Genomic DNA, 25,909 nt, shown 5'->3' with positions numbered 1-25,909 from the left:
GCCGGTGCAGGAAACTGCAGACCGCGCGGTTTGCAGGGGCGCGCGTGCGCGCGCGCATGCCCGCGCCGGGGCGGCGCGCAGAGAGCGGTGAGGGTTACAAAGCTGCCATCTAGAGGCGCCTGCGGTCCCCGCGGTGTATATAACGCACGTCTGCGGCCGAGAGCTCGCAGTTGCTCCGAGCTGCTCGGGCTGAGCGCGGCCGCCCGGTGCACAGCGGTGCGCAGCAGCACGGCCAGGCGAGCAGCGCAGCCAGCCAGGTAAGGAAGCGCCCGGCAGCGCCTGGCTGAGAGGGGAAGGGCCACAGGCAGGGCTTCTGCTCTCAAGCACGGTGGCCTTTTGCAAGGGAGCTTTTTAAATCGCTGAGACGGGTGCTTTCGAGTCTGCGGGTCTGGTTTCTGAGAGCTCAGGCTGCACGGAGCTCGTCTGCCCTGCAGAGAGCTTTTGCTAATTCCGGGGCATCACCTTTCGCCGCAGAAAGCAAAGGGCAGTTTTCTTAAGTCATTTGGGGAAGGAAATTTCCATGTGTATCTGTTGGATTTAGGAATCTGGCGTTTATTTGCTGCTGTGGGTATTTAAGCTCCAGTAAGCAGGGGAACTTTGCAAGAACACAGACTGTCCATTCTGCTTGCCCAAACTTGGCGTGGATTAGCTTGGCACCACTGTGTACATGTTTTGCTTCTGGTATCTCAATTTGGAAATAGAATTGGCAGCAAATACGTGATTCCAGAAAGATGAACACTTTATTAAGAGGCATACTTCAGTGGAACAGATAAGTGTGCCGAGAACCTTTGCAAATACAGAATGTATTTGAATGCTGTGCTTTGGGGGGGTTACCAGATCCTGTGAGTCCGGAAGCTATAAATGTGAATGTTAAATACAGCCCGGTCTTCGTGTCTCTTGATTGCATCCTTGCTAATCTGATTTGAGTACTGTTCTCTCAGAAGGTGTTAGGTCCAACTTCAGTTGGAAAAACGTAAGCACACATAAAAGTCTAGTTATTCTGTAATTTAAATATACTCTTCAGGTGAAACAGGAATGTTGTTCAATTTTGTTAGCATACATAAAGATTCAAGGGGCGACTAAGAGTAAGAACTTTGGAATGAGGTCGTGATGGGTGGTTAGCTAAGACTTGTAACTTCCAGGGAGAATGAGAAGTTGTAAAAGTCAGACTGGCTGTCTCTCCTCCTCTCCTCTGTTCTTTTCTTTCCTTTTCTTTTCCTGCCTCTTCTCTCCCCGCGTCTCCTCTCCTCCTCTTTGCTCTTCTCCTTTCCCTTCCTTTATTTCTTTCAATTCATTTGCTCACTACAGCATTAATTAGTTTTTCAAAAGTGGGAGAGAGCCTCCCTAAATGGTTCACAGCCCTTTGAAGGTATTGGTGCAGTGACATCCCCTGAAACTCCAGTCTGCAAAGTCTCAATGTGGTAACTTTTTTCTTTTCTTTTTAAAAGCAGATGCTGCCTTTGTGTCCCTTTATTTATTCCAGGAAAATGCGGAGATCAAGTGGGCATGCCTAGCAGAGAAAGCGGAGGCTGCCGATTTCTGTGCTTTAATTTTCTATGGCTTTTAAATGGATAAACTGCTTGTCTATTTTTCATCAGAATATGAGCTTTCCCCAGTGCAAAGCCTTTCTCTAAAGCAGAGTTGCACATGGGAGCTCTAGCTTGGAAACAATTTGCTCTTTTTCCCCCAGTCTCTGCCATAAACACTTGAATGTGCACACAACTGCTGAGCCTAATGCCACAACCTCCAGGAGATTGGGGAGGGGGAAGGGGGGAAGCCACACAGGATGGGGGTGGAAAAGCAAAGGAAAAAACTGAGAAATGGCTGTATTTTGCTGCCCATCAGATTTTTTTTTTTTAAAGGGGCATGCATTGCAGTCGCAGTTTAAAAAAAGTTCCAGAAAGTATAGCCAAGGCAGCATGTCTGTGCTTAACGGAGCCAGGACTTCGGGGGTGAGTTTATCCCATATTAACAGCAAGTCCTCAGAGAGTTGAAAAGGTATTATGATTTCTAATCAGGCCCAGAACAGGCTGAGTATAGGCTTTCTGAATGGAAAAAAAAAAAAAGAAAAAAACCAAAAAACAAAAAACCCTACTTAATCAGGAACAGTGGCTTTTTGTGTGATCATTTTAGGAAGAGAGCTCCTGTTTTAAAGTCTACATGAGGGAAACTGGTTGAAGTTACTCAGACCTGAGGCTGAAGGGCAGTCATTTTATAAACCTTAAGAGTAACCAAGGGGAAAGAAAAGACCTCAGAGATTTTGGAACTTTAGATTTTCTTCAAATGATTTTTGTAGAACACGAATGGAATTTGGGGCCAAAAGGCATTTGTGCCTTTAAACTAGGCAACCAAGGAATTTAGTTTCACTCTAAGGAACAAGAATAGTATTAAAATGCCTTCCAATTGGATTGCATGTGTGTAGGTATAATTTAGAAAGGAGCCAAAGGTTGTGTCATGTCCAATGTTTTCAAAGCCCAGTAAAGAAAAACTATAGCTCCAGGAAATATGTATATTTCCTATTAAAACAAAAGCAGACAAGCACGTAAGCAAGAAATAGACAGATCAGGACAGGGAGGGGTGGAGGGAGTGTCCCTGATTTTGAATACTTGATGGTTTTCTGCAGGGAATATTTAATGCTTTTCTTACTAAGAATTTATTAACTTAGAATTGGAAAAAAACCCAGTATTATTGCTTCATTACTAAAGTGATCAGGGAATTGCATAATTTTATGGTGACTATTTTGCAGAGCTACAAGTAAGTTTGGAAGCAAACTGCTCTGTCCTCAGCGCTCAAAGGGCGGAGGGGGCTGAGACTATCTCAGGTGGCCTTGAACCTCTGTTGGCCAAGGGTCAGATAAAGGAGCCCTGGGCAGTGTGGGGGACCTCACATTTTGCAGGCTGGGCCTGCCAGATAGCAGGCGTCTTTCACTTTTCCTGTTGTAACAGATACCTTCCTAGACGTCTTCCCTCAATTTTATATGAAGAGCTTAAGACTGTGCAGCAGTCTCCTGGGAGTCCCATCGTGTGCAGCTGACGGCAGCAGTGAGGCGGCTCTCCCAGCCTGGCTGACCCCCCGCTGCCTTGTCCTGGTCCTAAGCTGGGTGGGAATTAGGGCTCTGATTACACCCGGCCAACCCAGACGCTCCCTTTGTGACGTGGGACTCTCTGGATCTGCTCTTCTGGGTACAGCTCTGCTGCCCTGGCGGGCAACTGAGCACAACAGACCAGATCGGGTTTCTGGATGTGGGATTTATTTTATCCCCCAATACTTAACGCGGACGAGGATGGGCCATGTGTTACTGTGGAGTATGTCTGAAGACTCCGAGGATAGGTGGCCTGTATGTGAGTCTGGGCATGGATTTTTCTCTATTATTTTTTGAGTTCTTGAAGAATTCAAAGCACTTACTTACTGCATAAAATAAGACCACTCAGGGTCACTATAAATGTGTGGTCAAGACTGTTTTCCATTTGCTTGGCACTGGGGGACAGACAGCTCCCCATTCTGTCATCAGGCCTGGCAGATAGCCACAGACTGCCTGGACTGAAGCTTTCCTGGACTTCTGCCCCAGGTTGGTTGGTTGGGTCCCCCATAGACGGGATGCAGGATTGGCAAAAAAGAATCAAACTCTGTGATGTGCAATTGCCTGATGGTTCTAGAGGTAGTGAGGATTCTTATCTGAATTCACACTCAGTACCCACTGGGACCAGCCAAGTGGATGGTGCTTTGGTAAAGAGACCAGAACATGAGCTTCTGTAGTGTGATTCCCACTGGACAAAGCCTCTGGAGAAGCTGGAAGTGGGAAGAGAACTCTGTTCTTAGCCACCAGCCCGAGATAACCCAGTCCTGTCCTGGCCTCAGTTTCCAAGTGTGCAAACAGCGAGAGCAGTTGCACAAGGTGACCAGCTCTTGTCTTGGGACAACACTGAATTTCTCCATGAAATTCCATTGCAGGTCACAGGCCACAAATTGCAGAAATCTAGTAGAGGAGGCAGAGGTCCTAAAGGGCCCAGAGGGCTAGGGGCCCCTGGTTTCGGAGCTGGGACCCAGGCCTCTGGCCTGTCTGCATTATCTTATCTGCTCTGCTGTAGAGGAGCGACTGCCCCCTCCCTCGGGGTGTCTGCTGCAGCCTGGTCTGCACCCAGGCACCAGCACCCACTGCAGAGCCCTCTGCCTCCTTTCTCAAAAGCCTTTTCTGCCCCAAAGCCCTGGCCTTGCTCAAGACCCGCCTGGCTCCTGCACGGGCAGGCCCAGGCCTGAGTTCCCTGCCCACCCTTCAAGGCCCAGCTCTTACTTCCATCTCTCCTTTGTGGAGGGTCTTTGCCTCCGCCAGGCTGGGTGACTCTGCCTTCATGGCAGGGCCTTTCTGGAAGGTTCCTCCATCACCCCACCCTCCTTGAAGGCCCCATGAGCCCCTGGAGTGGAAATCCCTCATCGCCCTGCCGCAGGGACACCCACCACCTTGCCCAGGCGTGGGGGTGAGTGGGCCTTCGTGCCATCCTGACCTTCCCAGTGAGAAGGCGAGTTCTTGGGAGCGGGGTGAGATGATGCTGGTTTGTCATCCTCACGTGCCCCAGAGCTGTGCCCCTCAGAGAGGCTCTGCCAGCACCAGCTCTGCGAGGATGTCAGAGAAGTCTCTTCTGCACTCACATTTCCGATCCAGGCCTTGGATCTCTGGCCCTGGTGGAGCTCGAGTCACTGTTGAGGGGTTGGACACCTACTATGTGCCAGGTTGCTTCGTGGGCTGTGGCGACACAAAGATAAATAAGATACCTTGCCGGTTGCGGGGCTTGAGCAGGGACAAGGTGAAGGGGGAGAAATGTGGACAGCTTGGTGGTCCAGTTGGAGATGTGCAGTGTGGGGTGGGCAGAAGGTGGGAGAAACAGGAGGGCAAAGGGCACCAGGTGAGAAGCGCCTCCCGCCTGTGATGGGAGATCGCACGCGTATCCAAGGCAGTTTTGGTGAACACTGGCCAGATTCCCTAACACTGGGCAGCCGCTGGAAGGAACTAACCAGCATAAGGACATGTTGGTTGCAGGCAAACCACTGCCCCATGGAAATCTAAACTTGGGGACTTCTAATTCTGGCTGTCCCCCGGCTCACTGGGTGAGCTCAGGCAAACCATTTGGATGCAGCTAAATACCTCGGGCTGCTTGCCGTCGCTCCGTCGTTGTCAAGGATACTTGGTTGATGAATAATAAACCTCAGAAGGGAGAGGCATCTCCCAGAAAAGTCCTCCGGCCGACAAAGAAGAGCCCTTGCATGGTTTGGGACTGTGAGTGGCAGAGGAGTGGCAGAGTGGCAGGCCCCAGGCCAGCGGGGAGGGCCAGACATAAGCCACGGCCACTGCCAGCCACAGGAAAAGTCCCTTCCTGTCACGGCAGACACGCGATGCTGTCGGGGTGCAGGTGTGGGACCAGGTCGCCAAAAAAAGAGATCCCTGTGCAAAGCACACAACGAAATAAAACAGTAAATGTTAGGAAAAAGGGCACAAAAACTGACGTTTGCTGCTTTTTGTTCTCAGTTGAGTCTCTGTGGTCTAGAAAAATGGAACATACATGAACCTTTATTGTTTTGTGGATCATTCCTCCCTCTGTTAAAATTTTTGAATTCTTGATGTCCAATTTCAAATAATACAGAAATTTGTGGAGTAAAAACTACAATTCTCCCTTGTCCCCTCATCCCACTCTCCTGGCCCTGAGTGTTATACGTATTGCAGATCATTTTCTGTGCTTTTAGGGACGTATGTTTACATAGACAAATGCACATCATTTTTAATTCTTTTCTGCACAGATGGGACTGTACTCTGTGTGTGTGTCTGCACATGGCCTTTCACTGAACAGTGTGTTGCGTGTTCGTAGAGGCGGGCTCCCCTCTCTCTTTACAGCCGTGCATGCTCCCGACGGGCCGGCCGCACTGTGTGGGGTCAGTCCTCCGCTGATGGACATTCGTGCTGTCTCTGATTTCTGCTAGTGAATAAATACTGCTTTAATAAACATCTTGTATGTACATTTAGGGACATGTAATATTTCCAGAAGGGAAATGTGTGAACTTCTAAACGCATAGAACTGGGAACATCTTTTGTTCTGAGCCCCCTTTTCATTCTGTCTCAAGTCTTTACACAGAAGCCTTAAAACCTGAGTGTCAGAAGTGGGTCTCACCACCCCCAGCCTGCCCTGGCGTGGGCACTGACCCGTGGAGAGGCTGGCAGTGGGCAGGTTTGATGAACACCCAGAAATTTCTCTTAAGTCTTGGCCTCAAGTGGGAATGGAGTTGCTGGTTGATTCCAGCAGAGGTGACTGGGCTGAATGGGTTGAGGTCCTGTGGTTACCAGCTGTCCCCGCTTCCCGGCACAGACAGACCTGTGGCCTGGCTGCAAGGCATTGTGTCTGTGTACGAGGACCCGGGCCAGCCGGTCCAGATGTGGGCGGACGCAGTCGGCTCGTTCTGTGCTGGATGAGGTAATGCCCTGCTTTTGCTCGAGGGGAGCTGGGGTTCCTGTGCAGGGCACTCTGGGAGTTTGTTAGAGCCCCTCCCTCCCTCTCTCCACTCTCAGATTTTGCAGGGAGCTTTGTCACCAGACCATGGGGAACCAGGGGCCCTGGGTGGGTATTTCATAGTCTGCCCTGTCATACTTTTGTTCATAGCGGGGGCTCTGAGAGTGTCACTTGTTAAGATCTAAGCAGGTAATTTAGGAAGGTCCTTTGCTCCAATGGTGAACACACGCCATCAGCGAGTGACCTCACATGCGAGTGGCCCTGCCCACCCCAGACGTCCTGCGCACGGGCGGGGCAGCAGGGCCTTTGTTGCAGACCACATTCCATATTACACGCAGCTCCCCGTTTTCAATGAGGGGATTGTCTTTGTCACATAATAATCTCTTTTCTGGAAACGCTCCTTGTTTGATTCTGAAACCTAATGCCTGGAAAATACTGAAATGACAAAAGGCTAAGCTATTGTGTGACGTTTTTGTTTTCTTGTTTTTTGTCTTCTCTTGCTCCCCACTGAAGTTTGCAGAGGACTGATGGCTGCACTGTCTGCTTAGTCTCCTCTCTGTGCCCCCTGCCTTCGTCTGCCCAGCGGAGCCTTCTGCAGGGGGCGGAGAGAGGCCCATTCAGGCCTCTAGGAGGCCAGTGGTCAAGGTGGGCCTCTGGCCTCATCTCCCGGCCAGTCCGAGCATGGGCTGGGCAGTGGTGAGCGATTGACCGTCACTGATGGGTGGTTGACGGTTGGTGATCGGTGATCGGCGGGCCCCCCAGCCTCTGCTCTGTCCTCCAGCCCTTGGGCAGGCGCAGCGAGGCCCTGCTGGAAGTTTCCCACTGTGCTGCCCTGGCAGGGGCGGGGAGAGGGTGGCTGAGGGAGGTGTGCCCAGCTCAGAAATCCCCTGCAGAGCGGGCAGGGAATGTGGTGGTCACGGGACTGACTCAGAGGACGAGTCATCACTAAATCAAATTTTCTTTTTCCAGGGGCAGAGGCAGAAACCCCAGGGGTCCCTGAGCCCTTTCCACGTCCCCCCCACCGCTCTGGACTGAGAACACCTGAGGCTGGCAGCCCCGGGTGTGCATGTGTGAGGGAGTCTGCTTTGTGGGAAGAGTGGGAGGTCCCCACAGGGCGTGCTGGCAACAGGAGAGCCAGGTGTCTTCTCATTTTGTGACCCTGCCCCCCACGTGGGCCTGTTGCCGGCCAGCACCTGGCAAGTCTTGCGCTGGAGGACAAGGGAGGCCGAGCCAGAGCAGTGTCTCCTGGTGTGAAGAGAGCGGTGGGGCGGGTTCCGGACCCAGGTTCAGGCAACAAAGGCTGAGGGTCGCTCCTTTCTTTCTTTCCCGCCCCTGTGAATGGCCCCAGACCCCAGGATTTATGGCTGCTTTTGCCAAAGCCAGTGGCTGTGCCGGTGGGGGCAGAGGCAGGCGCCCGAGGCAGGCGCCGGCCGAGCTGTGGGGTGGTGGCTTGTCATCCTCCCCAGTGGCTCTGCTCCCCAGGGAGCCTGGGGTCAGATGAGATCATGGGGCGAAAGTGTGGCTTCTATAAACCAAGCCACACTGCAAATGTGTTTCATTTTAAGGACGTGGGAAAAGGACGAAGGGTCACTGCATTGCAGCCCCACAGGAGAGCAAGGGTGAGACCGTCGCTTGGCTCTCTCCCAGAATCCGGACGCAGAGTGGAGGGTCGCACCAGGCTGTTCAGAGCCCAGGGGAGGTGGCAGTAGTCGCTTCAAGGCACAGTCTGGGCCAGGCTGTCTGCCCTGGGGCAGGTGAGGCAGGTCAGGGAGGCCCAGCCTCTCCCAGGCGTCCTCCACAGCCTTTGGGCCCAAGTCCTTTTGGAGTCCTTGGAGCTGTGTCTTAGGAGGGTGTTCCAAAGTCTCCTAATTTGTGTTTATTTGTCCTAAACTTGATCTTGCTCATCTCCACGGGTGCTGTGCTCGTGTATCAGGCCTTATAGCAAGTTGGTGGTCACAGGGCTTGAGCCCTCCTGGTGGGTGGCTCTGAGGACGGTCAGGCTATGTGGCCTGTGGCCATCAAGGGAGGACGCTGAGGCCTGGCTAGGTCACCAGGAGGGACCCACAGCTGCTCAGTCCCATGGGGGTGGGCGGGGACTACCCAGAAGCTGCAGTTGGGGATCCAAGTCAGTCATCAGCTTGAGTTCTGAGGCTGCGGAGGTGACCCTGGGAGGCGGCAGAATTTCTCACTTCTCAGAGATCCTGTTCATGTTGTGACAGAGGATAGACTCGTCAGGCCGCTCGGTCTTCGGGTGAGCTCGTGAACCCCCTGCTCCGGGAATATTTATTACTCAGCCAGTAAGCGCCAGTTTCCAATGTAGGAAAGAGTGAAGTGAGGTTCCGCTTTTCACTAAAGGGGAAAAGCTGCCAACCTCGGGCTGGAGAGTCCCCGGGTTTGCTGCTCGGCCAGGGAGGGAGAAGGATGAGGTTTTACTGGGCGTCTGTTGGGGGCCAGACCGTATTAGCCCTTTCCCCAGGGTGCCTGTGCGGAGGGAGGTGGACGCAGGCGGGGTCGCTGACTGCTCCCAGGCCAAACACTGACGAATAGAGGGGCCCAAATCCCAGCCAGGAACACCTGCTCCGGCAGGTGTTTTCCCAGCTGGGGCTTCTCACACACTGGTGTGGCCGCCTGGGCACCGACCCACTGCCCGCTGTCCTCGATCCTCCAGGAAGCTCTCGGTGTAACCTGGAGTCCACTTTAACTGAACGTGGCAAGTAAGCTCCACTCTAGGTCAGTCCTTAGCTGTGACAGGTGAGGGGGAAGGAGGGACAGCCACTGAACCGTGTCACCCCCAACAGCACTCGGGGGGCTGATTTCTTCATGTCACACTGCCCCATAATTGCACAGAGGGGCTCAGGCGGGGTTCCCTGCTGACCCAGGACTGCAGCCAGATGGGCAGCAGAAGGCAACACTGGTAGCTCTCGTGGCCGGTCAGTCTGTGGGAAAATCACATCCAGACCCGTGGCTACCTTGTGGCTGGGAGTCGAGTGGCAACAGTTGGGGTGCTGGCCTCACGTCAGGTCAGCAGGGAAAACTGCTGAGAAAATCACCAGCCCTCCAGAAATGCGGCAGGTGTTGACTTCCATGCTTTGAGTCTTGGCACAAGTTGCTTTGGGAGCAGTTGAACAAATAAAGGCGTGGAAAACCAGGCGACGGCTCAGGCTTGAGACAGCTGATTGGTTGCTCTCGGTTGAAAACCGTGTGGCAAGCCCCAAGTCTGCAGGTTTGGGGTGCAGTCTAGCCGCAGGGCACTCCGCATACGATCACCCTGTTTCCAGAGGTCTCCACCACTGCAAGGTGAAGGCGGCCCAAGGCTCAGGTTCACATGTGAATTTAGCAGAAATATAAAAGCACTGAGTCACATTCTAAATGCATATGGAGAAGAGAATTTAAAATGCTTTCATAAAGACACCACAGCAGGACACTTGTAATACAACAGTGCCAGGAACAGATCCATGCTGTCATTCTGTGGGGACATAAAGTGGCTCCTCAGCCCCCCTGCCGAGAGAGCAGACCACGGCCTTGCTGTGGCCGTGGCTCAGCCACTTGAGGTTTCTTTGGCCCCTGCACCGTGGGGACTTCACACCTGGGCACAGGTGGGCTGGCAATGCCATGAGAACACAGCCATGGAAAGACACAGAAAGCAAACACAGGTTTTCTCTTGGAGCCTCACGTGGATTTAGATTTTGGATTGTTTTGGAGAATTCTATTATGGTTCTTTTCCCCTTTCTTTGCAAAGACATTGCCGAGCTAAAGGGAAACAGCTGAGTGTATTGGGGCACTAGAAAAGCATTCTGCCTAAGCTCGAGCTTTCTCTAATGAAGTGATTTTTCTCTCCCATCTCTTTTGTTTGTTTGGTTTTCCTGTAGGTCGTTGGATCGCTCCCCTCAAACCATGGATCTGCATCTCTTCGACTACGCGGAGCCGGGGAACTTCTCTGACATCACCTGGCCCTGCAACAGCAGCGACTGCATCGTTGTGGACACGGTGCTGTGCCCCAACATGCCCAACAAGAGCGTCCTGCTGTACACGCTCTCCTTCATTTACATCTTCATCTTCGTGATCGGCATGGTCGCCAACTCCGTGGTGGTCTGGGTGAACATCCAGGCCAAGACCACGGGCTACGACACGCACTGCTACATCCTGAACCTGGCCATCGCAGACCTGTGGGTTGTCATCACCATCCCGGTCTGGGTGGTCAGCCTGGTGCAGCACAACCAGTGGCCCATGGGCGAGCTCACGTGCAAGATCACGCACCTCATCTTCTCCATCAACCTCTTCGGTAGCATCTTCTTCCTCACCTGCATGAGCGTGGACCGCTACCTCTCTATCACCTACTTCTCCAGCACCTCGAGCAGCAGGAAGAAGATCGTACGCCGCGTCGTCTGTGTGCTGGTGTGGCTGCTGGCCTTCTGCGTGTCCCTGCCTGACACCTACTACCTGAAGACCGTCACGTCTGCCTCCAACAACGAGACCTACTGCCGGTCCTTCTACCCCGAGCACAGCATCAAGGAGTGGCTGATCGGCATGGAGCTGGTCTCCGTCGTCTTGGGCTTTGCCGTCCCTTTCTCCATCATCGCCGTCTTCTACTTCCTGCTCGCCAGAGCCATCTCGGCTTCCGGCGACCAGGAGAAGCACAGCAGCCGGAAGATCATCTTCTCCTACGTGGTGGTCTTCCTGGTCTGCTGGCTGCCCTACCACGTGGCGGTGCTGCTGGACATCTTCTCTATCCTGCACTACATCCCCTTCACCTGCCAGCTGGAGCACGCCCTCTTCACGGCCCTGCACGTCACGCAGTGCCTGTCGCTGGTGCACTGCTGCGTCAACCCTGTGCTCTACAGCTTCATCAATCGCAACTACAGGTACGAGCTGATGAAGGCCTTCATCTTTAAGTACTCGGCCAAAACAGGTCTCACCAAGCTCATCGATGCCTCCAGAGTCTCAGAAACAGAGTACTCTGCTTTGGAGCAAAGCACCAAGTGACCCTCCCTGCAGAGGCTCTGGGACACGGGTGCTGGCTTCGCACAGGGCGTCGGGCCGCCTGGTTTTCTAGAGTAAAGCAGAGCCGCTTCGGGTCTTGACGCTTGAGTAGCGTGAAGAGGGAGCGTGTGGCGTTGCCCGTCTTTTTCTCTCTTTCCTGTGACGACGCGGCTGTCACTTGGCTGTGTGTCCCGACAGTCGTGTGACGGGCAGTACTGCGGAGTGTCGAAGCCGGCGTCAGGACAGGCTTACTTGGACTTCTGTAAGATAGGACTTTCTGTGTTCCCTGAATTTGTTTTATATGGTGATTTGTATTTAAATGTTAAGACTTTATTTTCTCACTATTGGTGTACCTTATAAATGTATTTGAAAGTCAAATATATTTTAAATATTGTATGGGAGGTATAGTGCTGACATATATTCAGAATGTTGTAGTTTTAAGATTAGTTTGACTTCAGTTTTGACTAAGGATGACATTAATTGTTAGCTGTTTTGAAATTATATATATATATAAATATATATAAAGATATAAATATATGCCACTGTTGGCTGAAATGTTTTATTACCATAGTTTTATATCTGTGTGGTGTTTTGTACCAGCGCGGGATGTGGAACAGCAACTGCTCTGTAATGCAGTTGGTGACATTAATAGTATTATAAAGTTACATTTAAAAAAAAAAGCAACAAAAAACTGTTTGGGGCCGCAAATCTGTGCACAGAATGAACAGTTGTGTTTCAGAGAGCTCTCTCAATGTGTAAGTTATTTTTTTTTAATAAAGATTTTTGTTTCCTAACAATGCATTTGAGCCTCAGTTTTAAAGCGTGTCTGGCATTAGGTGGCACGTATGATAAGGATTAAGTGGGTGTGTATGGCACGCAGGCCACTGTGTAAATGTGTTTAGAAAAGGAATGCTACCGTAAAGCAAAACCTAAGGGGTTAACTTGGATGAAATGATACGAAAAGGGCTGTTTTGCTTTTGTGGACAATATTCAGGCAGTCATGGGTTTGATGGGAGCTGGCCGGCAGGTGCAGCTAGATGGCTGCCGAGAGGAGCTGGTAGCCGCCAGCTGTCTGCCCAGGATGGCTTTGGGGTCCAGGAGTCATGTCCTCATCAGTACCACCTGTGTGCTTCCAGGGCCACGTGTCACAGTCCCCCAGGCCTTCTGTGCTAAGGTGAATACCTCCCAGAGCAATGCTTCCTACTTGAACTTTCTGTTTAAATTATACCAACCCATGACCTTCTTGAGGCCCCACGGCGAGTGGATTCCTGGCCGGAGCATGCCGTTGCTGGCACTGTGAAAGTGCACTCTCAGAGTGGCCTGTTCTTGCCGTGCCCTCCCCAGCTCTGCGTGGAGCTGCAAGAACCACAGAGAGCTCAGTAGGCAGGCGCAGGCTCTGCCCTCACCACCTCCACCTCCCAGGAGACCGCTGTGCATGGAGAGCTGTTTGCCAACGCGATGGTGGACCCACGTCAGGTGCTCCAGTCTGGCTGTGAGCTCGGGGCTGCTACCAGGTAGGAAAGCACCGTGTGCGTGTGGACGCGCCCTGGGGCTCACCTCGGGCAGTCCCTGTAGCCCAGGGGCGCACAGACCCAGCCTGCCGCGGGAGGCTCCTATTTCTTGCCAAGGGCTTCATGCCTGGAGCTTTGAAACCAGCCTCATAACTTACTTGAAATGTCTGCTTGGTACACATGTATGTCCTCAGGTGTGTACACACCTGGTCTCGTGTCAAATGCTGGATTCTGGTTAGATAACAATAATCAATAGTGGGCTGACAGACAGCAACAGGCAAAAATACCAAGGTGAAGGGAAGTAAGTAGGATGGCAATGCAAAGCTGGGAAAAGTGACCCAAGTGTGTGTTCTTCGACAGTAAAAATGGATCGCACGCTTGCTCTGAGCCTCACCAGGGTCCAAGTACAGGCGGAAACACGCTCTCCAAGTGGTACATTCCAGTTGGGAGGGGCGGAGGGGACATAAATCACAGTCCTGAGCTCAGCTGTGCCACAGGCACGGCACTGAAGAACAATTCTGCTTAATTTTGGTTTGGAGGCCCCCCCCCCCCGCCCTAGATTACAGGTAAGTTCTGGGGAGTTCACAGTGCTGGGGGCGGTACTTGATGGCCGTCTGTCCACACTGGCACCTGAGATGTCTGCTGCCTCCTGATCCTCACGCAGGGGTCCTCTGTCACCCTGGTCCTCACGCAGGGGTCCTCTGTCACCCTGGTCCTCACGCGGGGGTCCTCTGTCACCCGCTTCCCGCGGCTCCTGCTGCTGTTTCTTGCCTGGCTGGGCCCTGAGACGCTCTTTCTGCCATCCTGCCGCTCTGCAGCTCGGGCCCACGGCTGCTTCCTCCCACGCTGGGCAGGGCGCAATGCTGAACTGGAGCTGAACTCACCAGGTGGCACCTTTGGGGGCTTTTCCGTGTCCCCACAGGGCCAGGGCACCGTGGCTGTGTTGCCCCAGACCTCCCAGACAGCCCTGGGAGTCTCTGGTCTCCAGGGTGCAGGAAAGGAATCCTGTTCCACCCTGTGGATGTGGACGTGGCAGAGGCAGGAGTCCCCTGCAGGGTTCAGGTACAGGTGGGCCTTGCGGGGAGCAGGGAAGGGCAGAGACCCCCGGCCCTCCTCAATCCCGGGACCAGCGGGCCTGGAACTCCCATTCCGGGCTCATTCTTTTAGCTTTCTTTTCTCTGGACAGATCTGCGAAGACACCAGCCTCCTGACGTGGTGGGAAACTGCTAGTGCCGTGGCCCTCGCACCCCAAGAGGGGTGTCCGGAGCCCTGGGCGTAGGGTAGGGCCTCAGAGTCGGGAGAAAAGCAGCTTTGCTTCCTCCACGGCCCTTCCGGGAGCCTCCATCCGCCCCAGAGAGCGGGGAACTGTCCTCTCCGCTCCCTCCGCTCTGACACTCTTTTCCTTGTGATGTGGTGAAACGCCAGAGACGTGGTGGGCGGCGGCCCGAGGCCGCCCGTTGTCGGTGAGTCAGTGTTAAATGCTTTCCATCTGGTTCGACACCCGAGCCACTTGCTTTGATCACACGCTGTGTTCCCTGCAAGTGCAGAAGAAAAACAATGCCACTGAAAATGCCAGATGTAAAATCCTCTGGGCGCAAAATCTGTTCTCTGGTCAGTGGCTTTTGGTCCTTCTAGGAGACTCACAGCAACCTGGGATGGGACTCTGGGACATTTGTGTTCAGATCTGGCAGAGCAGCCAGAAGTTTGAAATCCCCTGCAGCGGGATACTTCTGGGGGTCTCTCCAGCAGCTCTGGGGCATGGCCTGTCTTATTAGGAATATGGGAATTCTACCTTATTGGGCTTCTTTTCCAGGGCTGTAAATAAAGAGTGTGGAGACTTCCCATTTAAGCTAAGCACAGGTACCTCAGAGCTCAGGGGAATGTGAGCAGCTGTCAGTCTGCACCCCATGGGTGGCCGGTGAGGAGCGTGGGCTCCCTGAGTTCCCACCTGGAGGCACAGGTTTCGCTCCCGAGCTCCAGGGTTGCCTCTGCGTGGATACACTCCACTGATATTCAGTCCTTCAGGAATGGTGGTTTCGGACGGGCTAAAGGCTTCAAAAGACCTGTCCATTATTATAGAACACTTCTCTCTTCCTCTGCCATAGGCTCGGATTTCCCAAGAAAAGCACCTTTAAAAGCTCTCTTGGGGTGCATATTTATGCAGTGCCTGCTGGGCTCCCCCATCTTGACACCAATGACATTTGATAAGGAATGACACTAGTTTGAGTAAAATATGATAGGAATTAAATTAGTTGTACACAGTTGGGATTTGCAGTGATTCGTTTGCTTTTTGGACAGCCAAGGCCGGCCTGACCCTCCTGTAAACTCTTCCAGTAGAGCTTGCTAACCTCACGCCGGTTCTCACGCACTCACAGACAGACACGTGCACACACCCGGACTCACTACCATCGTGTGACCAGCACACACTCCCGGACATGGTTTCCACGCTCACTTTTAGGACGATCCCAGGGAGAGTCTGGGCCACAGGGCTGAGGTCCGCTTCTCCAGGTCTGAGCCTTTGCAGAGTGTGTAGCCCGAAGAGCCGTCACTGCACTCTGTCCTGGGAGGGTGGCAAGGTTTCAGCTTCGCTAAACCTCAGTTTCCTCATTTACGAAGTTGGAGGATGGCAGTACTTGATTCACAGGGTTATTGTGATGATCCAATCACACAATCCCTGTTACACAATCACGGTGCCTGGGGCACTCACCGTTAGTGCTCTGGGGACAGCAGCCACCCTGGCCTGCACCCCCGGGCACAGTCTGCACAGTCTGCACTTCTCTGCAGCAGCAACAGTGCATTCCAGAGAAATGGGGCGAGAAAATGTCTGCCCGTGGGCAGTGACCCAGGAGAGGAAGCACATCTGCCTCAGACAGGGGTGCTAACTGGGGCGATTTTTGCCCCAGGAGACGTTTGCCAATGTCTGGAAACATCGTGGTTGTCACAAGTCGGGCGGGGAGTGTTACTGGCATCTAGTGGGCCAGGGCCAAGCTGCTGGACAGCCCATGGTGCACAGGGCAGCCTAGCAACAAAGAATGACCGTGTCTCAGACATCGGAGAGTGGCGGTGGAGAGACCCTGGCCTAGGACAAAGCCAGCCATCCAGACACAAGACTTCTGGCCTCTATTCACTGCCCAGCAGGGGTCTTTGGCAATCCCAGGACTGGGCGTACCAAGAGCACCTTGGAAAAGCATCCAAGGGGAGTCCTTAGAGCCCCTCAAATCTGCAAAATTGTGACAGTCAAGGGCAACTCGCACAGTCAATTTGGGATGCATGCCGATATTCTCCTGTTGCCTGAAAGTGTTCAGTTACAGGAATTGGGTGCAGGAGCCATTTGCATAAGACACATGCTTGTGAAGTAGGTGCACACAAACTAAATGCTGGCAGGAATTTTAGGTATACCTGGGAGGCTTTACATTTCAATTTAATATTTAAAATATCTTGTTTAAAAGGCCCCAGAAAGAACATGGTTAGCAGACAGAGCGGGAACAGGCTGCGTGAGACCAGAGTGACAGATTCAATTCTGCTTCTCCTTGGCTAGATGATGGTAGCATTATTTCTTCTGTGAATCTCGGTTTCCTCACCCTTAAAATTACTTCACCTTCATTAAAGACTCAGTGTAGAGACCAAGGAGCATATTTCTGAGTAAATGTAGTTGGATGAATTGATGAAAGAGTCATGTGCTTTGACACCTGCGTAGGGTCACACAAACGTCCCTACAAATTTTCTAAGCTTTTTTGTTGTTTTTTTTTTGCACGATTCATTTTTGTGTCGCCCAATGCTTAACTCAGGAATGTGCTGTTTGGTTATGTCGTAAGCCTGGAAATGCATCCCACCCCTAGTGTGCCTCACACTTCCCAGCTCTGTCTGAAGACTGAAGCACCTGCCTGTTGCTATAGGGCCTGGGACACACGACCTTGGTCTGGGTTTCTCGGGACTGTGCTTCTCAAGCTCTGAGGTCAATGGCCACGGGCAGGACCCCGCCATGCTTATCTGGATGGTATGTGAAAAGTCAGGCACAATTTTGCAGTTTTTCTTATTTTTCAAACGCTTCATTTTTGTTGGCTTTTCATATGCTTATGCACTCAGACCTTTCCGTGTGGGATTCGGAACGGCTGACAATCATGTCATTTCTCCCGACGGGTTGGGGAGAAAAACAGGGGTGGCTTCATCAGCCATTTGTTACAATATAATGTTCAGAAGCAGCAGAATGGAAAAATCTGAATTTCCATAGTTATTTCCGGAACTAAACTGATTAAAATCATTTCCTAGGTAGGTCGGAATTGTCCCTTTAACAATTTTCAGAAGAAAAGGCAAAGAGAAAGTCATTGTGACGATGGCATTAAATCTGCTTGGGTGACTCAGAATGTATGTTGGCACGGCAACATGTCATGGGGCGCGCGGCAAACATGTCTTGTCGGTGGCGGTGGTATGTCTGAAAGGGCCTTGGGCTTCACCGTGCCATGCTGAATTTGCTTCCTTTTAGCCTTTCACATGAAAGTGTTTGAAGCTAATCTTTTCATTCCTTTTTGCAGGGCTCTAATCAATAGGAAGAACGCATTAAAGGTTCCCCCACCGGCGCATTTCTCAGGGCCGTTGTTAAAAGTGCGGATTGTGCTCTCTGCCGCACTGTAATGAGAATTTGAATTTCGTGCGGAGCCCAACGTGTAAATGAAAAGTCGCCAGTTGCCCAGCTGTGCTGACGGTGAATGTCTTTCCCTGCAATTTATTCCGGGCTTGTTCTCGTTAATGTATTCACCCATCCACACACTTGTCCATTCAATCACGGATCGGACAAGCTTTGCTGAGTGCCCACTGTGTGCCATGCACCATGCCCGTCTTTAAAATGTCAGAGACGGCTGGACCAGAGCTTTTTTCCTTTGAGATGCCCCCAGCCTGGAAGGCGAGGTGGGAATAAAATGTAGAGAAATCGTGACGGGGTCACATGGTGTGGAGGATCCTGGAAGTGCTGAGAGCCGAGAGGAGGGGGTGGTCCTCTACATCAGAGGAGCCAGGAAGGCTTACAGGGAAGGGGGTCCTCCTGTCCTGTCCTGGGGATGGCCAGGACCCCAGTAGGCAAGCCCAGGGCACAAGGTGGGACAGCAGGGGATGTCGTCACTTTAAACAGTAGGTGCTTTAAGGAAAAGCGAAGGTGTCGGAGGGGTGTCTGGAAGTTAATGAGTACTGATGTTAATCATTGTGCGGGAGAAGCATGTTGATGGTGGGAATCAAAGGTCATCATGGGACCCCGCTGAGGACAGAAAACCAGACTCCAGACAAGGAAGTCTGGGGAGGGGACAGAGAGGCCACTGGGCTTTCCAGGTGGGGGGGCGTAGCCTTCTGGCTTCACTGCACAGCCTGGAATGTTTCCTCCCCCATCCTCACGGTTGAGCAAGCCAGCCCAAGTTCATGACTACCTGGGAGTCCTGCTTAACCCCAAAACAGCATCTGTCAGGTTGGCTTCCTTTTCTCCCTGGAGGGGAAAAGCCCTGGTTGCTCAGGGGGGTCGCTTGACACCAGGCAGACCCTCGGGACACACCCCCGCCACAGGCAGTGCCCGCCAAGCACAGTCCGGGTGATACGTGACCCTCTGGAGTGCCATGCAGGAGCCTGAGCTGGGGCTGGGCCCTCGGATGCCAAGGGCCATGAGCGGTTCCACCCAGCACCGAAGGCAGGGACAGCTCTCAAGACAACCCCAGGATTAGCATGGCTGGAACTTAGGAGAAAGCAAAATTTTAAGTGCATCATGGCACTCAGCTCTTACCTGCTGTAGAACGTACTGCTGGATGCGTGTTTCCAGAAGGATTAGGCATCTCTCCATGAGCCTGGACTCCTCTCCTGATCTCTGTTGGTGGCACCGGAGCAGGCTGACTGTGGCCTGGGCCAGGCTCTGTGGTGGTTAACAGAGGAGGCAGAGACCACATTTTAAACCCTGGGCTCTCACGGTCTCACCTCGACAGCTGAGCCCTGGGGTCTCCATTGCTTTTTCTCCTCCCTCCACACACCGGTGTTTTTAAGCTAGAGTTTTGGATCAACTACAATGTGCAAAACAGAATCCGGGCACTGCCAGAGGTGCCTGGTGCCCGCAGCTCCCTGTTCCTTCCCCACCTGTGCACTTAGCTGTAAAGACTATGAGACTTGCCTTGCACAAGCCGCCGCCCTTGGGTACCAGGGCTCCTTGCTCAGACAGAGGCTGGAAATGCCTTGGCGTCCTCATGGTCGATGGCAGGTGGTGTGGCTGCATAAGACCCTGACTCCTGGGCCTCAGGGTGGGACAAACTCCAGCGTGTGTCACACTGGCCTCCCATTCTCATGCCTTCTGTCAGGCTCTGCCCCTCCTCTCTTGCTGGGGGCACTGGCTCCTGAATCCTCCGCTCAGGGCCTGCCAAAGGAGGGCCGGGAGAACAGGCCTTAGAGAGCGTGTTAGTCAGCTCAGGCTGCTGTAACAAGCGCCACGGGCTGGGTGGCTTGAACCCCAGACATTTACTTCTTATAGTTCTTGCGCTGGGAAGTCCAAGGTCAAGGTGCTGGCGAGGTGGGTTTCATTCTGTGGCCTCTTGTCTTGTCTTGGCGGTGGCTGCCATCTCGCTGTGTGCCCACATGGCCTCTTCTTTGTGCAGGTGGGAAGAGGGAGAACAAGCTCTCTGGTGTCTCTTCTTATGGGGACACTAATCCTAATAGGTCAGGGCCCCATCCTTATGATGTCATTTAGCCTTAATTATTTCCGTAGAGGCCCCATCTCCAAATACAGCCACCCTGGGGTTGGTGGTTCCACATATGGATTCTGGGGGGACACACACATGGCAGATAGTAATGAAATAGGAGCATTTGCTAAGCACTTATGGTGTGCCTGGGTCCTCATGTATATATTTGAAATTAAACCACAGATGGAAATACTCATCCATGTGCCACTACACCCCGTCCCAGCCAGGAGCACTAGCGTGTAAGTGGGAAGCAGGAGTCAGGGTGAGGGGTCTGCAGGGCATGTGCCTGTGAGCCGGCATCTGAGCACAGCCAGGCAGGCCCACAGCCCTGTGCACAGCGCTTTGCACACCCTCCTGCTCGGACAAGATGAGGACTCTATTAGCATCCTAAAGCCACCGTAACAAATCACCACAAACTGGGTGAATTACAACAACACAGATTTATTCTTTCACAGTTCTGGAGACCAGAAGTCTGAAATTAAAGTGTCAGGCGGGTTAGTTCCTTCTGGGGACTCTGCGGGCAGCCGGGTCCTTGCCTCCTCAAGTCTCTGGTTCATGGTTGCTGGCAACTCTTGTCACCCCGCGATTTGTGGCCACATTGCTCCAATTTCTGCCTCTGCCTTCGTGTGGCTGTTCCCTCCTCTGTCTCATTTCCCCTCCTTGTCTCTTTTAAAGGCAACTGTGATTGGGGTTAGGGTCCATCCTAAATCTGGGATGCTCTGATCTCTAGATTCTTAATTTTTTAAATTGCATCTATAAAGACTCTTTCCAATTAAGGCTCCAATTACAGGTTCCAGGCAGATGTATCTTTTTGGGGGACACTATTCAATCCTCTACAGGGACATTCCTGTCCACTAACAGAGTGGACACACAGGAGCCCACTGGCCTCTCCACATGCAGGGCCTTGTGTCACCCACGGTCCCTTCAAGTCTCTCTTCTCCCTTGCTGTCCCTGCTTGCTGGTTGTGGTTTCTGCTTTTCGTACTGCAGGCTTTCGCAAGTAGCGACTGACCGTTGGCGATCTGGTCACACTGTGCAACGAGGCGCTGGAAACCCGGCGGGAAGCTCTGTGTGTTGAGCTGGGTTGGTGACCAGTGAACTTTGCTGAAGAGCCACCTGACAGGTCCCGAGATGTCTCACTGTGGCCGCCCTGAGTGCTAGTGGCTGAGGGGTTTCTTCCAGGGCTGGTCTATTTGTCCAGGAAGAAATCATTGAGCTGACTCGTGGCGTCCTGGGGAGGGCCTGGGGGCATCTCACCATCCAGTGCATAGATTTCACTTTATTGCCCCATTTTCAGCCCTTGGCCATGTGGCCACCATCTGCTGTGCCTGGTGTCCCCAAGCCAGAGCCTCTGATTTGGGCTCCTCAGGGGATAACTTAGTGTGTCCAGTCCAGGCAGGTGGGGGTGATCTGGCTACCGGGAGTGAGGATGAGATATGGGGTCTCACTGTATCTTACCAGGGCTTTCAAGATCATAATGCTTGTAGTTTCATCTGGTGGGGTGCTGGTCCATGTGTAAATTTTGGGGGTTTGTGGCATAAATAGGTTTGTTTCTTGTTGGTTTCTCCCTCTGCCGGCCTTCTGATTTCATTGCAGTTTTGGAAGACGGAAAGCAAAAGAGTGGAAAAGGTGAATGCACACACCTCTGTACCTAAGTATTTCTTATTGATTTTTATTTTCTCCACTGCCCTTACAGGGAGGCTTTGGAGAGGTGAGCCAGTTGTCTGCTGTTTCCCTGCTCTGCTGCCTGTCTCCTGAGTGGGCTCTGGCTGATTTCGCCCAATGCCGTCCGTCCGTCCGTCCGTCCGTGCTTACCAGGAAAGTTGGACTTGTCTCGCCCGCAGAGTTCCACAGTCATCCTTGTTATCGTCCACTAGGGCTGTCGCCTTAGTCTAATCCCTGTTCCCTTTGTCGGTTTGTCTCCTACCTTGTCTCTGTCCATCCAACTCATCCTTGACACAACTGTCACAGTAGTTCTCCCAAAAGTGCCGTGCTGACTGCTCCAGCGTGACCCCCGCCACGCCAATGGGCCTGAGGTCGCGACTGCTCACGTGCTTCCTACACTTTAAGCGATTCTGTTAATCCTCAGTCTGTGCCCTAGACTGCGGCTCACAGTGTACACGATGACATCTTCAAACATGATTCCATTTCCTGACCCACAACAGAGAAAGTGGACACGGGAACAAGAGGCACCTTCTTTAGCAATAGTGATTATGGGATGCCAAAATACCCCCAGTCTTGAGATAGAACTGCTTGACACCTCAGGTTATTTTATGTGTGTGTGTTGTACATATATGTGTCTGTGTGTGTGCCTGTGCACACGTGTGTCAGGCAGTCAGTTCCCACAACTAACTTTTTGGAGATTGCATACTGTTGAGCTGCAGGGGTAACTTCTGCACTTTTCCCAGTGAGGTGTCACAAGCTGCTTTGCCCCAGATATCCTGCTCTGGGGTTCTGCCGGTGAGAGCAAGCACAGTGTCCGTCTGAGAAGGTGGTGTGTTGGGTTCCTGCCCTTCCTCTCCATGGATGTCACGTTGTCTGATCTACTGGAACCCTTTACTCATCTGGCACAGGACAATTGTGCCTCCTCACAGTGCCCAGTGCAGTGCTGGGGACAATGGGGTCCTGCCCCACGTCCCTGTCCCCACTCTTCCTTCGCTTCTGCACCTTTCAATAAACAGGATGGAGAAAAGTGTGTCATTCCTCATAGATACACTTATACCCCACAAGTTTCACTGGCTTATACAAACATGCCGTAGTGTCTTCACTGAGTGGATTTCCAGGTTGATGGGTGGGGAAGGGGCCTCAGACCTCACTGCAGGCTGAGTTGGGTGTGGGTGGTCCTTTGAGATGAGCTTTATATCAGGGGTTCACCGAAACATGAAGATCTCATGTGATTTCCACCTTTTAATGACTCAGAGCAGTGGTTATCAGCTAAGGGTGATTCCTCCCCTCCTCGGGAACACTTGACAACGTCTGGAGACAGTTTGGGTTGTCACAGCCGGGGGTGGCTACCTGCATCAGTGGGCTGAGGCCGGGGATGCTCCTAGGCATCCTTCAACACACAGGACAGCCCCACAGTAAAGAATTTCTGGTTCCAGAAGCCAACAGTGCTGAGGCTAAGAATCCCTGGTTTAGAGGTACTGCACGTCTGCATGTTCTATAAGGAGTTTGTCCTCGGAGGCCGGTACCAGGGGTGACCTCCTTGGCTGTGATCCTGTGGCCAGATGTGGCCACACTTTCCTGGAATAAGGCTGAGGGCTCCGCTCCTCCATGCCTGTCCGTGGCTGTTAGGGGTGTAGAGCTAATGTCCAGCTGGGGCGCGGGGCTTCTTCCTGTTGCCCTCAGGTGCTTTCACCACCCTCCCCTGCCCTGCCTTGAAGGGGTGACTTATGGCAACTGCTCTTCCTGGGAGCCCTGGTCACTGGCTTCTGGCTACCATGATGTTCCTTCCTTCCTCCTCCCTTTGCTGCGGTCAGTGTCTCCAGCCGTGGCTGCTCCTCTCTGTGACCTTGTTCCACTGGCAGCACCAGGCCCTAGTCCCTCTCCTGCCACTTGGCCTTGGCCTCGGGCTTGGGTCACCTACCCCCTGCCTGAGTCCCGCCAGCCTCGGAGGTGCTGTTCCTTCCCTGACGCTGTCTCTGGGTTTCCTCCTTGTCCTCAAACGGCTTTGCAGCACGCCCTGCACCTGTGCCCAGGTCCCGTACCACATGGCCTGGGTTCTTGGTTCCTAAGTGGACCCTGATTCTAGCAATGAGCCTCTTTGCTGAACTGGACTGATTCCCACCTGCCACTCCCACTGCTCTGCTCTTGGTATTTTTCTTTTATCTTTTTCTTTTTAGTAAATTCCAGTACTTGCCATGAACATGGGTAACACTTCCCATCATTTCTAATGCTGCCAGAGTGGAATCCTGTGCCCCGAACCCCTCCTTTCTAGTGCCGAGGGTCAGCACCCACCGGACAGTGCCAAGGGCAATGGCACTAACAAGAGGCCGGAGCCTTCTAAGGCTGCCATGGAAAACGTGAGCCAGAGAAGGAGACACGCCTGGCAGCCCGGCGCGGCTGAGTGACTCACGGCTGCGGAATTCAGTCGGGCCACGAGTGGTCAGTGAGTAACTAGGTGTGGTCACTGGTAGCCTGTCTCAAGGCTCACTTAGTCGATTCATCATTTCTGGACGGTGCAGGCTCGGCCGGCTGTGTGGACGCTGCACATTTATCTTCCTGGTCAGAGTCCATATTGAGCAAAACTGACCACAGGCCAGTTATCCCTTCCTGACTGGACCTGAAAGTTCCGGCTCATGGCTCTCAGGCGATAGTCCCTGACTTCCCAGACGTCAGCCGGTGGGGTGCAGGCCAGCACTTCTATGGAGAAGAAACAGAGGTAGCAAGGGCACGTGACATGGTTGAGGTCTGCCAGGGAGAATGCTGGGATTGTTCTTGGTACATAAGGGATCTCAGCGCAGAACGAGTGCTCCGTAAACAAATTCACTTCAGCAGTGCTACATGGCATTGTGGGAAATTCCCAGTACATCCTGGGCGTATCCCAGGCCCTGGGAAGTCCCGGCGTAAAGAAAGCCTAATCTCGGCTTCCTTGACCGCAGAGCCCGTCCTTTGCAGAACCCGTATCACTGGCCGCAGAGCTCGTGGAGCCTGTCGTGTGCTGTGGAATATGGCAGGGCCTCCACGCCTGGAGGGAGGGGCACTCGACTAGGACGCTTTTGAAACGGTAGGGTCTCCTTGGTTCCACCCTCGGGTATTTGGGTTCAGGAGCCCCAGGGCGGGCCCCACAATCCACGCTTTTTAAAACCTCCAGGTGACTCTGATGATCACTCAGTCTACAGCGTGGACTCAGGTGCCACAAAGTCCAAGAATTGAGTTTTTTTTCTTTTTGTTTTAAGCCTGAACCTCCCAGAGGCAGAGAAGAGAGGTCAGTGGTGGTGCAGATCCATCTCAGACCCACCCTGTGGGGGAACATCTTGGAAAACACCGTCTAAGGAGAGACCTCGATCGAGCAACTGTGCTGCTCAAGGGTTGGGAAAGGTGGCTGTAAGGAAAGTGACGTCACAGAAGCAGCTTGCGCTGGCATTATGAGTGCGGAGGAAACATTTGCTCCAGGGGCGCCTTACCTGTGCTGCTAATAATTAGATCTTCTTTTGGGGAAAACAGGGAGGGCACGGTTTCCTCTGTGAATGTTTATTTACCCCCAGTTTGGGTGGTATCCAGGCAAAGGCTTGTAGTGTATTCCCACCCAGCCCAAGAAATCTGTTCAACATAACATGGAAAAATTAAGTCATAGGAGACATCCAAGATGTGTGAATCCATTTAAAACTACTTTAGGAAGAGCCTGAGGTCATGGATTAGAACTGACCCACAATGTACCTCTTCATAACAGGAGACAACTAGGCCTGTGCCATGAAGCCATGACGTGGGACACAGGGACCTGGGAGAATGGGGATGGTCCCACCCTTGGGTAACCCGGTGGCAGTGAGTGGCCGTCAACCGCATCCTGGGGAGAAGGTTCTGTAACGAGCCACTTGTAGGAATCTCGTAGTGCCTAACCTTGGCTGCACAGAAGAATCTAAAAGTCAGTTGAATAAGTTACATATGAGTGACCAGGTCTCATCCTCAAGTTGAGTCACACGGTTGTTGTGCATCCAAACCCTGCTTGGTTCACTGAGCACCCCGTGTGTGGGAAACACAAGCGTTTCCTAATGATGCCTTTCACCTGTGCATTGTTTCTGACCCGCCTGCCCCACGGCCCAGGTGCCTCAGGGTTCTAAGCGGGAGGCAACGACCATGGGCTGGTCTCAGAGGTCTTAGGCGAAACAAAGAACGTGCAAAAGAATGATCAACACTTGAGCTTTGGGTGCAAGCATGTCTGGGTTTCAGTCCTCGCTCTACCTCTGTGTGACTTTGGGAAAGTTATTTAACATTTCAGAGCTTCGGTTTCCATGTCTGGAATATGGGGAGACTCTGGTGTCTTCTCATGGGCTTGTTCTGAGGATTACATCAGACGGAGGGAGGAAGCACACGGCACAGTGCCTGATAAACACACGCACCCAAGGCAGGGTGAGTCTCAGTGGAAGTGATTTGTCTCCCTGGGCTTCGGTGGACTTTGTCCTGCATCCCTTTCCCGTGTGTCTCTCCAGCTAGTGAGTGAGCTCCATGAACCGGGAGCCAAATTGCCCCCTACACACAGTTTCCAGCCCCATGCCTGGCTGTTT

At 52.7% G+C, this 25,909-nt stretch overlaps 1 protein-coding gene across 1 annotated transcript; it reads left to right on the top strand.

The window, feature by feature from the left end:
* Nucleotides 1–156: 156 nt before the first annotated feature.
* Nucleotides 157–12,271, top strand: ACKR3 (atypical chemokine receptor 3). Its single transcript, XM_045558703.1, has 2 exons — nt 157–257; nt 10,364–12,271. Exon 2 carries the CDS (start codon nt 10,389–10,391, stop codon nt 11,475–11,477), a length of 1,089 nt encoding a protein of 362 aa, XP_045414659.1. The 5' UTR covers nt 157–257; nt 10,364–10,388; the 3' UTR covers nt 11,478–12,271.
* The last annotated feature ends 13,638 nt before the right edge of the window (nt 12,272–25,909 follow it).

Source organism: Lemur catta, chromosome 8 (genome assembly GCF_020740605.2).
Source record: "Lemur catta isolate mLemCat1 chromosome 8, mLemCat1.pri, whole genome shotgun sequence".
NCBI lineage: Eukaryota > Metazoa > Chordata > Mammalia > Primates > Lemuridae > Lemur > Lemur catta.
This window is presented reverse-complemented; position numbering and strand designations above follow the sequence as displayed.